Raw genomic sequence first — 16,599 nt, 5'->3', positions numbered from 1 at the left:
AGCACTAACCTCCCTGGGCTAGCCAGAATCCCTTCATCTCTATTTCTTTGAGTTTTAAAAATCCCTTATAGACTATTTTGTCCACTGGGGACTGGAGTAGGGTGGTGCTTAGAAGAAACCTTCCAGCTGATGAAAAAACACACAATATTTAACTTAATTACTTTCAAGCAATCCAGTAAAGCCATGCAGACTTCTGTTGTCAAACAGGATCTTTAAGGTGAAAGCTTGCATATACTATTCCCATTGTTCCCCTGAGTTATTTGCTATGCACTCAGAGCAGCCTGTAAAATGTTTTTCCCTATATATAAATAATGAGAAAGAATTTTACACATGTAAAGAATTCCCCATGCTGCAGTTTACAGATATGATTTAACAGTTCTTGCCTCAGAGAGCTTAACAGAGAAATATCTTAATCCTGAGAGGTATCTAAGGTATTATAAAAGGGGTTAGCAATGACAGTGAGAACTTAGGGCTGGCCCATTTTTAGGACTTATTCAGCCTGCTGCAATGAAAGAAGAGCTTTAACTTTGGGAATGAATGTTCAACAGTCTTAGAAAGAAGTGCACAAAAGTCAAAACATCTCCTGGAAAACCTGAAAATACATCCTCTTGTTCTCCTTATATATATTTTCCTCATTCAGAATAATTGCAGAGGAGCTTGTTGGAGTGGCTTCCTGTGAAGACTTTTCATATGTAATTTGAAAAGTGTTATAAGGACCCTCCACATCATCAAGTGGAAATGTCCATCATCTGAAAGTGTTTTCTCTTTGTTTTATATATACACGTCCATATGAACGCAGATTTCTTTGTTCCTTTGCGATATTGGTCTGCTGCTTTTGACCCAGCCAAGTTCTGTATTTCCTTTTCATCGGTCTTTCTGAACCCATTTCAAATTCAGTACTGAAAATGAACAAGTCACTAGCAAACAGGCCAGCCTTATTCTGGTTACTAATGTGGTGTGAGAAGATGTAGCACCATCAGCTGCAGTCCATCTGTGCACAAGTGCAGCAACAAACATACAAAGGTATCTACAGGAAGAAATTTAGCTTCATCCCAGAAGAAATTTCCATAGTCTGTTTTAAGTAAAAATAGTTAAAGAAAAATAAATTGAACAGATTGTGCATTTTCAGTCATTCTTTTTTTTCCCCCTTACTGTATATTTTAGCACTTGAAGAACACCCCCTGGATATTAGTTTTGTAAACCAGGGCCCTCAGAAACAGACAATAAAGCTTGTTCTCTGCTCTGTACTGCGTGGTTAGAGGCAGTTCATGAATATGTGCTTGCTGCTGTGGCCTGGACACTGGCATCCCCGGTGAAACTCCTGGAGGAATCTTTCCCAAGGAAAGACTGCCAGCTGGATGCCATTGCCTCCTTTACAAGACTCTCAAAATGTATAAGAAGCACAAGATGCACTCCTGCCTCCATCACTGATTGCAATTCCTTCCTCCTTCACAAAGTTCCCCTTTCTCCTTCTAGTAACTAACCTTCATTGGTGGGAAGAGTCGGCACTGCTGTTTAATTCCAACTGCAGGTTCCGACTTCCCCTGCATTTCACAAAGCACACATCCAAAAAACAAACAGGGCTAAGTCATATATAGATTTTAGATACTCTCTTGAGGCTTCCGGACTACAGTGTTGCTTTTCGACCTTACATATTTTGCAGGTGGGAATCATGAGCAGATCAGCCACAACAGCCATTTCTTCGCTCTCCTGCTTGAGATTCCCATCAAGGACTTCACCTGGGGATTTTTTTTGTGTCTTTCAACAGCTAGGCACAGGCTGGGGAACAACATGTTCACTTACCCATAACTCACCCTGGCTTTCAAATTATGTCAGGCAGCCTTTTCATTTGCATTCATTTAGTTTCTTTCTATCTTTGCAACTTTTTCCATGAGCAGCTATTTTTCAGGTCAATGGAATGGAATTATTTGTCACTTGCCAACAGGTGATCTCACCTAGATATAAGCCTGTACACTCCTAATGGGATCCTGGCCTGCATCAGGAGGAGCGTTGCCAGCAGGTGGAGGGAGGGGATCCTGCCCCTCTGCTCAGCTCTGGTGAGGCCGCACCTGGAGTATTGGGTGCCGTTCTGGGCTCCCCGGTACAAGAGGGATGTGGAGCTTCTAGAGAGGGTCCAGTGTAGAGTGACAAAGATGATTAAGGGACTGGAGTATCTATCATATGACAAAAGACTAAGAAGTGAGCTGGGCCTGTTTACCCTGGAGAAGAAAAGACTGAGAGGAGATCTGATCAATATGTACAAGTACCCGAGGGGAGAATGTAGGGAGGATGGGGACAGGCTCTACTCGGTGGTGGCCAGTGACAGGACGAGGGATAAGGGGTACAAATTGAAACACAGGAAGTTCCACCTCCATATGAGGAAGAACTTCTTTTCTGTGAGGGTGACAGAGCCCTGGAACAGGCTGCCCAAAGAGGTTGTGGAGTCTCCTTCTCTGGAGATCTTCAAAACTGACCTGGATGCCACCCTGTGCCATGTGCTCTGGGTGTCCCTGCTGGAGCAGAGGGGGTTGAACTAGATGATCTCTAGAGGTCCCTTCCAACCTCAACGATTCTGTGATTCTGTAGGCCTCATTCTTTTCAAGGGATGTCATCCTCCAGCTCCCTGGACAGACTGCCTGTGTTGTGAGGAGCAATGTAAAATCTAGATCAATATTTTTGGTTTCCTTTCCTCCAGAAATACTTGCCAGAACTGAATGTCTTTTTGTGAATGTTGCCTGATCATTTTAATCACTACATTAATCTGTATGCATTTTTTTCTGCTGACAACAAGTCCAAACTTAGTGTTTTTTACTGATTTCATTGCCATCCTCCTCCCTTTCCTGTTCATTAATAAGGTTGCTAAAAACATTTTATTGACTTTTGATATGATTTATTATGTGTTGCTGCTTTCACAACTAAGGGAGACTATTAGTGGGTCAGGGATGTCTTCACTGTGCCTGGAATATCTCTTCATCCCCGTAATTTGTCTTGCCTACAAGACAGACTCCTTACTAGGGGCACACAATACAACAGTGCAGCATCAGTGCAGCATCATTCATTCTTTCTTATTTCCCTTCCTCCTGAGACAGAAGTTATTTATTTGTGATCGTACATCTCGAAAAGCACTTTAGCAAGAGCCATGAGTCTTCCCCAACCACAACGTTCAGGTATGTTCACAGCTATAGTACAGGATGTCTTCACTCTTATTTTCAAAGAAGTTGAGCTATGAAAACAGCACACTGCAGTGATTCTATTTATTTATTTATGGCTTGAATTGTTTTTAACTTTTTTTGCTGCCAAGTTGTGTCTTTTTGGCATTTGCTCATGCTACCTCTCTCCTCTTCCTGTAGGTGCTAGTTCATCACTACTATTGAGTAGTGATGAAAATTACTACCTTTAGTCAAGCTGTTTCTTGTCTGCACACTAAAATTTGTAGAAAACTCATTACACTTTCCTTGTCTACCTGTGTAAAGCCAGACAAAGACCTTATAAATCAAACGTTTTGCCTTTTCCAATTCTAATGACTAAATGTGAGCAAGTCTGTTAGAGGGAATGAAATTCAAGTTTCCAGTTTGCATAGGAAATCCTAATAACATACGTCGCAAACAGAAAATATGCATGAATTCCGTAACAGTTCCTTATCTAGCTCCCATCTCATTAGAAGCAAGAATGTCTCTTGCCTGCAGTGACAAATCTACTCAGCATTGCCCTTGTTGGGTGCTTCCTGTGAAAATCTCTCCACTGCAAGCACCGCTCTCCGAGTTGGAGGAATGGCAACAACATCTCATGGCAGTCAGAAAAATGGCTCTTCGTGAACAGCACTCCATATCCTCTCCTTACACTGGATGGGGGGTTTTATGGGTGAATTGCACTCCAAGAACTGTTCCTGGCTAGACAGGGGAACAACGGGAGCATGCCAGGTTCTGAAATGCCTCTTGCACCCCTCCAGCGACTGCCAGCGACAGTCGAGCATCCTTCTGAGCAACTGTGGTTTCATTCTAGTATCATACGACCCCCTACTGGCCTCGTTTTTTCCTGAGCATTTCTTGTGCTGCCAATCATTCTGTCTTACCCTCTCGGCATTCTTCACCGAGTCACCCTTCCCAAGCTCTCCTTCCTAAGGAAAAAAAAAAAGCAACGTTTTCAGGACAGACAGGTTCTGCATCAACCGGAGGTGCCCAGTGTTATTTGAGCCCTGTTGCACGGGCGGCGGTGAGCGCCGTCAGAAATTGACTGTATCCCAAGCTAATGAGTTGTCAGAAATTCGGCCCTGTCCGCCGCCTCCCGGGCAGGTTATTATTATGAGGGCTGTCAGTGGCGGGCGAGGACGGGGTAAGCAATACATTCTGCAGCCAGCGGGGAGCTGCGAATGTGTTCGCCCAGGATCAGCGGGGTGCTGTGGGAACAGGCCTGCCCTGAGAGCTGCCACCAGGGCCTACCATTCAAGCGAGCGCTGTGGGTTCATGGCGAGCGCGGGCAGCTCGCCTCTAATGTATGCCCTAATGAGTCGGCCGAGGGTGTCCTGCCTGCCTGAATGTCTGCAGTGTGGCAAAGCGAAGTGGACATTCCCATACAATAGTGGGCTTAAATTCAGCTTCTCACCGACGCCTCATTCACAGGCGGAACGGCTTTTGTGATACCTATAGAACACGAGTACAGTAGGTCACTTCGCTGACTAATCGGAGCTGACAATCGCATATCTACCCGCACCTCCGAGCCGTCCGCACGCACTCGGGAAGGGACGTGCTCCACCTCTCCACATTTGGCCAGCCATTAAGAAGAGTGGAAACACGTGTATCTTTGTGCCTTAGGTGCTCATAGAGCTTTGCAGTGCAAACTGATGCATCCTGGCAGCACCTTTTTCACTTCCTGAGTGGTGGGTAGAGCAGCAGGCGTTCCTTCTCCTGCTTGCATCCTCCACCTTTTGGATGACGCCTCCTTTCTCCCACCATTGTTTGACATCTCCGCAAGGGAGACACTGGCCCCCTCTTCTTGCTTGTAGGGTGCCTCACATAGCAGAGGCTCAACCTTGTGTAAGCCTTTCAGGTGCCATCCTAACACCAAAAATACAACAATAATGGCCATGTTACTCATAAATTGCAGAACCTGCTGAAGGCCACTTGTTAGAGCAATAGCGAGTGTTAGACCCAGAAGTAAGCCTGCTTCTGGAAGTAGACCCATGCCCGAGGTGACAGATTGTCTCAAAACTGCCACGTGCCTTGGTCTACCGAGGCAGAGCATGAACATCTGCTGTCATCCACAGTTCATCCACTGGCTGCTGCAGCTACGGCGGTTGCCTTTGAGTATATACCAAGTCAGTATTAATTCTTCTGCTTTAATTAGGCACATAGCACTTGAAAAAGAAAAATCCCCAAATTTTCCGTGGTAACCAAACAGATAGTCTGGAGTGCCGTGCTGAGTAAAGCTTTCTCTTTCTGCAGGACACCATTCTCTCCTCAGGAATAGAGGTTCTTGAGGAAAAACGCAGGGCTAAGTCCCATTCCCATGTGTGGTCTTCTCTGAGATGAATTAACTGTGGCTTGTGTTATCCTGGGGCATTTGTATTTTGTACCTTTTTTTTTTTTTTAATAAATGCTTGTTTTTGTCCTTCTGTCAGCTGAAGCCTTCAAGCTTTCTCAGTGCAGCCTTCATCTCAGTCAGCAATCTCAGTTATCAGCTTTTCCTCTTCACTGAAAGTTCATTCCACGTGGGATCAGAAATGTAAAACATTGTAAAATTGCTGGGTCAATACTTCATACTGGGGCTGGAGGAGAAGGGAAATGTCACCTGGCTTGAGACAAACGTACTTCATGCATTGACCCTATTGATCCAGAGCAACTTCATTGTTCTTGATTTGATATGGAAGTTTTCTAAGATGCTACAGTGATAAGAAGCAGAGGAAAGCCACACATGAAATAAAGAGGAGGCAAATTACTATGACTTTTTTTTCTAAATGTGTTCATTAAGGATATTATTTTGCTTAGGATGCAAAACTCTACTGTCCTTTTGCTCTTAAAAAGAACAACGGCCCACTGGAAGTGTGGGAAATATGTTTTAAAAAACGCAGTAAATGGAACACACGTCAGTAAAGACAGCTCAATTTCGTTACGGTGGTGTGATCACAAAAACATTTTCTACCATGCAACTTTTAATTAGTCTCGCAAAAAATTATTCTGCTTCACTTATACAGAGTACAGTAAATGGCTACGTAAGTGCGTAAGGAATGAAATAAATACTCTTTGTTCAGATGTGGTGACCTTTGGGAGAAAAAGATGGTAAGAGAATGAAGTTTCTTTCTGTTTCCCCTTGTATTTATAAAGCAGCAAGTCAATGCTCCCTCATGAAATACAGTAATTATGATAAAATATAAACTGTAGTGAACTTCTTCACTTCACACTTCAACAATCTTCCAGCCATACAGGCGCATTCATGCATGTATGGCTGTCATTTCCAATCCAGACAATTTTTGATAAGCTTTAGCCATTCTGAGGTGCTGCCAGTTTGAGTGACAACCTTGATACCTGCAACTAAATGGTTAATCTGTTCACCATTGTGAATATAATCAGTGGTCTCAGACACAGGAGAATACCACATTTTTCTGAGGTCTGAAATAAAATGGATGTTAGTAAATAACATAGAGTATATTTACACATATATGTGGCACTTAAAATATCTGTCCACATGTAGTGTATTGCATTCACTGTTCTGCAGTATCACTTATGTTTATAATACATACTAGACAAGTGCATGTTAAATATGTATAAATAAAGCATGGAAAAATAGCATATTTAAAGAATATATTAAGTGGATTTGCCTATGCTGTAAAGATAAAAAGTATTAAGTGGTGCTTGTCATTAACAACAATGTATTACACTGTATTTCAGATGTACAACACCAGACTTAGTCATTTTGGCAGTATGAATTTATAATACAATTTTACAGGCAATTCCCATGGAGCAAGGGCATTCTGTCCTTGATAATGCAGTGATTACTTCCATCCTGGTGCAATTTAAATATACTTGGAGATGATGTGTACTTCCACAGAAACAGCAAAATCAAAGGTTATGTGGACAAAGGGTGTTTTGTTTCCCTTCATTCGCTAAAGACACTACAGCTCTGATCAATGTGCTTACCTTGCACCTTTTAGCCTGTTGGAGTCAGTCTTGGTTGGAGTCTTGATTGCAGACTCCAATCTGAGTTGGAGTCAACTTGGCAATATCACAGATGTTTCGGGCTTTTTGGGTTATAAGACTTGTTGTTCACCCAATGTCTCCCCAGCCTCAAAGCCACAGGTCTGCAGTATTTTCCATTTATATTTAATAACCTAATAGATACTGATCAGGAAAAAAAATCCAATTTCATGCAAATAAACTTTTTATTTTCAGAGTAAATTCACTGAAATTCTGCCAAATACGGTGCTACCAATAATAGACCTGCAAAGAAAACTCTTGTATGAATGTCACATCAGAAGAACACCAGATAGATACCTCTGAGGACACCTCAGGAGATAACAGTTCCTAGGTCTGGTGAGGGCCCCAAAAGCAGAGAGAAGAATCATTGAGGTCTCAGCCCACACGGCCTGGGGGAAAATCCCTCCCCAGACCTAACTTTCCCCATGCAGCCACTGTCACCCCTCTCCCCTGGCGGGGGTCTCCATCAGGGGGCTGCACAGCACACATTACAAATTTCGGAGTTTTGCGCAGTTAAAATGCTGTGCTTTCCCCCTTATCGTGCAGACCGGAGGGGCTCGTGAGTTGCCATGCAGTCCAATTTACCATGAATTACGTTATAAGCTACTTAATGTAAAATAATATCGTCATTAAAGTTCTTGGAGTTGCAACATAGCAGTACTGCAAATTAAACAAAATCATTTTTCTTCAGGTTCAACATCCGTTGTTAAATAAATCTTTAGTCGTATCATTTAACCCTGTAAATCTCCTTTCCTAGAAACAAAACATGATAAGAGGTCTTTTCTGGAGCATTTAAAGAGTTGAAGTGGTTTATGTCCCACGCAGAGAAGCACGTAAATCCAGTGTCACAGCTATGAACTAGGCTTTTCCCCTTTCTAATTACGTATCTTTAACAGTCCATCCTGACAAGCAGTCGCTTGCCCTATGTGAAGTGACCATATAAAAGAAATACAGTATCAGTTCAGTGCAATCTACAACTGATCAAAGCATTAAGGATGATTTTAGAAATAAAACACCAGAAAATATTCAAAATTATGTATGGATATTCTAAATGTTTTTTGATTGTGCAGCAATCAAAATACTGTTTTCCTATCTTACCCAGTATATACTATATAGAATCTATATTAAATGTATGTATTTACTAAGTGAAGTTGGTAATTTTATTATTGAAGTTACACATTTTCCATTCTAAGCTCTTTTTTCTTTAGCTGCTTATAACTTTGGCAGTCTTTACTGTTTGTATAAACATTTACAGGAGGCAAATCTCTAGAAAAGCTCTCCTGGAAGCAGGAAATATCTGCATCAAGCTGATATTTTTCAAGAAATTTTCAGCCAAGGTCATGTCCAAAACGGTGCTTGGGAAAACAGGTTATTTACCCCTTGTTTAAAACAAATGTAGCATGTTCTGGAAAAATAAGATATAATGATCTCTGGAGTGAAGCCTTGAATTCAGCAATAAATATTGAGGATATGAGTATACCTATAGGTATACTCATGAAAATCGGCTGAAGTCAGGCCACATGCTAATCCTTGAATATAGTCTGATCCTCCAAACAATCACAAATTGCACGTGCTGGTTGGAACGAGCTGGATGAGACACCAGGCCTCTGTTTGTTGGCAGAGAAGCAGGCCTATTTATTTCAATTGTTTTTATTACTCAGACAAGCTTAAGTATCTGTGTCCTGCATTGCTGTAAACAGTATGGTCAGTGCCTCATCTGCTCTTGACTCGTCTGCACCTTCAGCTCGCAAGTCAGTGCAGGACTGCGGGGCAGCTGCTGACCCTCTCTTGAGCACACGCTTCTACTCAGCCGTGTGGCCTTCCCCATCACCTGTGGAGCAAACTGCCACTGCAGGAGCCAGCAGCATGACAGTGGCTGGAAAGGAACCGAGAAATGGGCTGCAAATGCCTTGTCTGCACCCAACAGAAACAAGAAGCAACATGAGAAGGGGCCGGCACTGCTTGAGAGACAAGAGATTCCAAATGAAGGCCGATGGATCTGAGACTCTGCCACTGCTGAGGATGCCTGTGCCCACAGCAGCAATAGCTGCTGCTGTCAAACACTGTGAGAGCACAAGAAGGGACACGTGTGGCGGGGTCGAGTGGGCCCACAAGGAGCCCCCGGAATTGCTCGTGCATCAGGATGCAGAAACTGTTCATCGCAGCTCGCCAGGCTCCTCGCTCCCAAACGGGGAAGCAAATGACATGTAAGGCGCCTCCTCAAAAACACCTATAAGGCGACAAAAGGCCAACTATAACTCCCTGTGCTTGTACAAAGGAAAATATTTGCTGCATAAATGAACTGACAGAGTACCTTTGTCATTGGACTTTACAGTGGACCCCAGCCCAGGGGAGGCCCTCGCGATGAGGCCCCACGACCACTTCAGTTGAGAGGTAGAAGCCCCTGGTCTCACATGCAAGGTGGTGGTTGCTGTCCCCCAGCAGAGACATGGGCCCAGGGCTCAGGCTCAAGTCAAACACGACATATGGACATAACCCCTTTTCAGGCTGCAGAGCGGGTTGGGAGTATTTTGTCTGCAGCCCCTTCATGGAAAAGAGATTTCCATGTCCTGCTGCCCCAGGAAGAGCAGGGTCTTGTCAGGATAACTATAGCCCAGGAAGGCTTCAGCATGAAAAATGGATAATTGATGTTTAAAAACTATTGTTTGGTCTGTATTCCCACCATCAAAAATTCAGTCACAGATAGAGGTAAAAAAAAAAAATCAGAAGGATATACACCTCTCCAGTTAAAATGTAGTTTGCTGTCTAACATGGAGCATCTCCAGCATCAGCCAACTTTTCTGAGCTCTGCTCAGGCGGATTTCTCAAAACACAAACTCTTGAACCACTTCTGTGATTTGAAGCCAGCTATTAGTTTCTACTGAGATGTTTGTGTGAAAGCAGCTTCCAAATTCCTCCTGCACAATGCCTGATTTCCCCCCCTTCTTTGACACACACAAGAATTCCACCCTATTATTTACACAGATCACTTTGTTCAAGAATTCCACCTTATTATTTATACAGATCACTTTGTTTTCTTCAGTACATAGTTTCAATTCCAATTCATTAATGTCAAAACATAAAAGAAACAACAGCACATGAAGCAATGAAAGTTTGCCAAAAGCAGAAGATAACAGCTGATAATTAAGGAAGTCCCATTATTTCTTGGCAGAGGAGTCTGTGTATTCAGAGACACATTTTTAAAGGGCCTCCCTTTAGTGTAGCTGCATAATTCGCATGAATACTATTTGCACAAACAAACGAACGTTTTCAATGTACATAAAAGAAGGCGCTGATGTTCTCACAATTTCTGTATAATACCCATTCAGTAGCATCAGAACATTCCCCCCGTCATCAGCACAGCGCCGTTCAGTGAAAGGCTCATGGCAGAGCTTCTTGAGAAAATCTCCTTGTGGGGAGCAAAATAATCATATAAATCCATCAAGACACAGGTTAACATAGAGATACCAGCCCGCAAATCTCTTTTCATATCGACATAACTATGAGAGAAAAGACTCTTTTGTCTGTGTTAACCTGATAGTACATATAAAATCCTCTGATGCGAGAAGAAGCCAGCCCATTTCCAGTCCAACTGGGAGTCCTTTAGAGCACGATCTCTACTCATTGTCCAAGTCCCCTCCAAGGGATGTTTCAAGCCCCTCAGATCCACACACCAGCTCTCGCAGGGCGCGTGGGGCTCCTTGCCAGCCTCTCTTGGTGCTGATGCCTCACCCAGATGTTTCCCTTCGGTTGGTTCCAAGTGATGCTTTAGCCCTGTTCTTCTGGAGCTTGATCTCGCTGTCTTCTAGATCATAGTCCCAATCCCTGGTCAAGGCCTGTGAAGGATGGTTATTGACACATATATGGAGATTGGCTCAAAGACAGGGTCGTTAAAAAGAAAATTTTCAACAAAAAAGAGAAAAGATGTTCTACCAGGAGTGACCTCTACGAAAATCAGCTGGTTGGACAACCTTTTTATTCTGGCAAACCCCCCAAAGGTCAAACTCCAGCACACACGTTCTATCACATCAGCTTCCTGAGTTACCAAGAGCTGACAACTGATCTACGTTTTTCACATCTATGAAAAAATTGCATTTCTTATAGGAAAAAAAATGTATTTTTAGACAAAAGTTTTATTGTCTTATTCTCGTCAGATATATTTTACATAAAATATGTGGGCAAGATTTGATTTTACATTTCACTGTGATTTATCATGGTAATTCTTCTACTATGACTATTGCTGAAGAAAAACATTACCTCGCTCGTTGCAAGATTAGGTCCAAGACTTAGATTCTCTTCATATTTTAACAGAGTTGCTACAGCAGCCAAACTCTCTCAGTGGTGGAAACATCTTCAAAATCCTTCGAGGTCCATGGGAGGCATAACCACTGTGTCCCCAAAAAATCAGTATAGAAAGACTGTTGGAAATCATTCCCTGTCAACATGATTGTACCAAGTACCCAGCTTAGGCTGGGGTGCCACACCACCCAATATCTTCAAGAACCAGACCCTAAGGTCTGGGAGATCTGCAAGAGGCAGGAAGGAGGATGGTTTCATCAGGTTATCTTCACCAGGGGCAGGTTAGAGTGGGAAAAGCAGCAGGTTTTTACACAGCTTTGTCAAGTAGAAACCCAATCCAAGAGTGAAGTTAATCCTCTTGACTGGTTTTCATGTAAAACTCTCCTCCAAAGGTCTGCAACTCCTGGTAGAGCTTCCTTTTTGGTAACACAGCTCTGGCCACTCTTAATCCATGGCTGCACCTTCATGTCTGTTTTAAGTTCTCTGGTTGCAAACAGTGCCCACCTCTATAGCATCTGTGCAAGGGCCATGTTGGTGCTGCTACAACTCCAGCAGAGATGATGGTGTGGTATCAAACATAACTTGCTTGATGTGGGAGGACAGTGCAGCAGAGCAGAACCCCATTTACACTGGTAAATCACCAGGAAAGGTGTAAGGGATTCATTATACCTGTAGCCCAATATCGAAACATGGGTAGCTCCAAAAGTTTCCTCAAGAAATGTTTGTGCAGGGAGTTCCTGTCTCAGCAAATTCAGCTCAACCAGGAAATACCTCTGAACAGCTCCGCTTTCTCTTTGCAATGAGAGCTGAACAGGTGCCACCTTCTCTGCTCAGTGTTAGTGACTTGGTGTGTCAATGACGCCCACAGGCATTTGCACTTACACAGGCATCACTGTCGAACGTAGCCCTTCCTCAGGAATGCTGCTCCTTCGGATGTCCATCTGCTTAATGTTTCCTTAGGAACAAAGTGTATGCAGTCGCGCTAAATTCCCTCCCCTGAGCTGTGAAGGAAAATCCTCTCCATCCACCCAAGATCTAAGGTTTGTATTAATCTGTGACCAAAAAAAAAAAAAAAAAAAAAAACACCTCTTTCCTGGTCATTTCTTGTTAGCAACAGTCTAAATATCCTGACCCAAAGACAGAAAAGAATGCAAACTATTACTCGGCATGGGAAAATACAAAGAAAACAAAAGGTGAAATTTACTCCTATACTGAAGGTCAGGAGAAAACCCATGTAAGCAGACTGCCTCTGAGTCAGAACGATTCCGTCAACAAAGTAAACAGCAAATTCCTCAAAGGGAAAAAAAAAAAAAAAAAAAGGAAAAGCTATTCTGTCCCCCGATTAACCACATTATGTAGTTATCCACATGGGATGTAGTCATGCATTCTGTGCTTCCAGCAATGTACCTCTGCCCTCCCCACCGACACACAGGAGTGCTGCAGAGGCAACGCGCAGCTGGCGAGGGCACCGCTGTGTGAATTCACTCACGGATTATGAAACCAGGAGCCAAGCAGCTTTCCTGCGCTGCCCTGTGCCTCCAAAACTGCTGTGCCTGGCCCTGCAGGTTTGCCAGTCGTGCGAAAACACAGCCAAAATGTTCATTCATATGTCAGAGGAATGGAGTGAAATAAAGACAGAATGCAGTTGCTCATATATTACTTCGTGCCTAAAAAATTTTTCCCAGCAGGACCTGGAGACACTGTGATCAGAATTGGCTAAGGATATAAAAATAAGAAACATTGTTTACAGATCATATGCCAAACTTGCTGTTTTGGCATTCACGGATATATATATTCTATGATTCTATGATATATATTTATCCTTGTCAGGAAAATACAAAAAATTACTTCCATGGTGTGATTTTGTCCATGAGACTCTAAACTCACTGGCATTCTGCCACATTGTACCTGTCATTACTGGAAATCAGCTGTTCTTTGCTCCAAATGCCTTGAATGTTGGCCTAGATCTATATCTATCTATATAATTTCTGACAGTGTTCACACTTTTCCTATGCATCACTTCATCTCAATCTAGGCTTCCCTACAAAAAGCTGATACCACACTCTCAGCTGCCCCCCGATGAATCTTCCCACCAGAAAAACTACTAATTAAAACTACTTAATTCTGATGTTGTCTCTATTGTCCACAATCAACTCCAAAGAAAAATCAACACTCATTTCTGAGCATGATGGAAATAAACATCTGAGTGCTTTTGATACCTGGTGTTAAAAAGAATCGTAATCCCCAGTCTTACTCACTCCTACCCAGCCATAGAAATATTGCTAAGAAAGACTGTGACTGAACAGCTTTAAAGACTCAGATTTAAGCAGATAATGATGTTTTTGCTGTCAATGGGTGGAAGCTGGACTGTGCTCTGGAAAATAGAATGTACAAAAAAAAATAGTTGTAATACGGAAAGGGCAGCTAGTGAACATATGTAGTTTTTTTTTCCACAAAAAGCAATCAATTTATCAAATATGAAGGGATTTTTCTATATGCAGTTACATAAATTCACATTCTGGCATATAATAAGATATGAATTACTAGAGTCAATGTCGGCATTAGTGGGGCATGACAGATCAGTAAACAGGACAAAGATTAGTTCATCTAGCAAAGATTAAGAGCTGGGGATTACGGTCGGCGCAGCGGCACTGAGGTGTCATGAATGTGGACAGGTTAATGCTCTCTACCGTCAAGAAGAGCCGTGGCATCTCCTTTTCCTGGGAGGCGAAGATTATTCGCCTCCAAACTCTCAGTCTTTTCGCCCCTGTATTCGCTTGCAGTTTTATTTTTATACAGGAATTGGTTTCACCGTGTTTTGAGCTGCGACACTCGGGGACGGCATTAGGAGTTTGTCAGGCGGAGTCTCCCGTCGGATGTCACGGTCACCATGCAGGCTAAACATTGCCACCTCGTGGAGATGTAGATGACACACAGACGGACAGAAAGCCGTACAGAGAGAGGGACCTAACTGCGGGTGTACGTACACCTGAGGTGAAAACAGTTACCAGCGCTGTCCGGTCTCAAAAACATTATAACGTTCTGGAAAGGAGCCCTTCGACTCCAATGGAGTCATTGCACACACCCGCAGGTGGGTGTGTGTGATTTACCCACACACAGCCAGCATCGCTAAACTGTGACGGATTCACGCTTGGTTGCGAGAGGCGGTGTTAGCATCGTGGTAAATTTTTGAAGGCGAAAGGATCTTCCTGCCGCTTTGAGGGACAAAGAGCCCGAAAACGCCTCCGCGGTCTAGAGGGAGGAGACCGCCAAAGCCGAGAGGGAGGGCAAAGCCCTCACTCGGCCCGCGGGCCCCTGAGGCGGCCGGCAGGGAGGCGGGAGGCGGCTCCGCAGGGAGGGTGCCCGGCCCAACGGCCGCCCAGGCCCCGCCCCAACGGCCGCCCCACCCCCAGTGCCGTCCTGCGGGGCGCAGCCCAATGACGTCACCACGCGCCTCCAACCATTGGCTGGAAAGTGGCCGAGCCGCCCCCGTCTCAGCCAATGAGAGAGGCCCGCAGCCCCGCAGCCCCGCCTCGGCGGCGCGCGGCCCAATGGGCAGCGTCCCTTTGCTCTTGGCGCGCAGAGGTCGCCCCGGAAGCGGAAGGCGGAGCAGGCGCGGCCTTCCCCTGCGTTCCCCGCGCCGCCGGCCTGCGCCTGCGCCGCGGCACGTGCGGCCCGCGAGGAGCGTCTGCGGTGTCCCCTAGCCCGCGGCAGCGCCATGGTGAGGGCTGCGACCGTTAACGGACAGGGGTGGGCCGGCGGTGGCCGTTAACGGATGTGGGGGGCGGCAGCCGTTAGCGGGCGGGAAGGCGCGAGCGTTGACGGGCGCGGGGCCGTGTCGCGCTGACGGGGGTTCCCTCCGGCAGAGCCTGCCGCTGAACCCCAAACCCTTCCTGAACGGGCTCACGGGGAAGCCGGTGATGGTGAAGCTCAAGTGGGGCATGGAGTACAAGGGCTACCTCGTGTCCGTCGATGGCTACATGAACATGCAGGTGAGGGGCCGCTCTGGCGCGCGGGAGCAGGGCGCTTGGCGGCCCTGACGCGTTGCGGAGGGGTTTGCGCGGCGCTCGCTCTAACGGCTGCTGCCCGCCTCCCGCAGCTCGCCAACACGGAGGAGTACATAGACGGCGCGCTGTCCGGGCACCTCGGCGAAGTCCTCATAAGGTACCGGGGCCGTGCGTGCGGGGGCTGCGTCCTTGCAGATGTCTTTGTGTCTCTTGTGCTAGACCTCGAAGGGCTTGGTGCTCTGCCTCCTGGCTAAATGCATGCCACAGTTGTAGCTGTTCAATACAGTTCTTGGGCAGAGACTCTTAACTCTTGTGTGAAGAAAGAATACTTCTAAAGAAGTATTTATGATCCCTCTTTTCAGTAGCCAAATGCCAGACTACTGTAGATTTGCTAATCTGTTAGCATTAATACAGTGTATTATGTATTGCTAATTTTACATGCTTGAATATTAAACTAGACTATACCTTAATGCACGAGTAAAATAGCCTTGTACTGTGCTCTTAAGTAGTTAATACTTCCAAAGACAGAATTTTCCTGCAATTACAATGAACTCCAAGGAAAAGTAGTACAAGGTGAACAGCCACAACGTAATAAACAGTCTCTTGCTAAGCTTGGAAAATGTTTTAACAGTGTATATGTGGCTAAAAGTAAAACAAATATATTAATGGTTAACAGTTTGTTTTATTATTCTGCTCATAGGTGCAATAATGTTTTGTACATCAGAGGTGTGGAAGAAGAGGAAGAAGATGGAGAAATGAGAGAATAGGTGTTTTGTATATCTGGAAATAAACTGGGGTTTTTTTGGTCTTTTTTATTTTCCACAACTTTGTAGTACAGTGTGTACTTCTTGTTCTACATACGGGGAAAGCTAAAACTTAAATCATTTCTAAGCACTTAATGGCATCTAAACAACTAATGCTGGAGGAAGGGAATAGTACTGCAACTTAAAATTGAAAAAACTAGTATGCAATGGAAGATGAAGAACTGCCCACCTTGTGTGTGTGGGTCTTTCTGCTGCTGCTGTTCTCAGCTGAGTGAAGGAGCAGCACGAATAGCTTCTTCTCTCTAATAGTGATAAACCAGGCTGTAGAAAAATAGCTTG

General features: G+C 44.5%; 1 protein-coding gene across 1 annotated transcript; it reads left to right on the top strand.

The window, feature by feature from the left end:
• The first annotated feature begins 15,207 nt into the window (after positions 1 to 15,207).
• SNRPF (small nuclear ribonucleoprotein polypeptide F) lies at positions 15,208 to 16,310 on the top strand. Its single transcript, XM_088532958.1, has 4 exons — positions 15,208 to 15,225; positions 15,281 to 15,481; positions 15,589 to 15,653; positions 16,197 to 16,310. Exons 1-4 carry the CDS (start codon positions 15,208 to 15,210, stop codon positions 16,261 to 16,263), a joined length of 351 nt encoding a protein of 116 aa, XP_088389084.1. The 3' UTR covers positions 16,264 to 16,310.
• Positions 16,311 to 16,599: the final 289 nt, after the last annotated feature.

This window comes from Tinamus guttatus, unplaced genomic scaffold (assembly GCF_059628265.1).
Source record: "Tinamus guttatus ecotype Peru unplaced genomic scaffold, ASM5962826v1 Tinamus_guttatus_pri_ptg000472l, whole genome shotgun sequence".
NCBI classification, from domain to species: domain Eukaryota; kingdom Metazoa; phylum Chordata; class Aves; order Tinamiformes; family Tinamidae; genus Tinamus; species Tinamus guttatus.
Note: the sequence above shows the minus strand (reverse complement) of the source record. Positions and strands in the feature narration are given on the sequence as shown.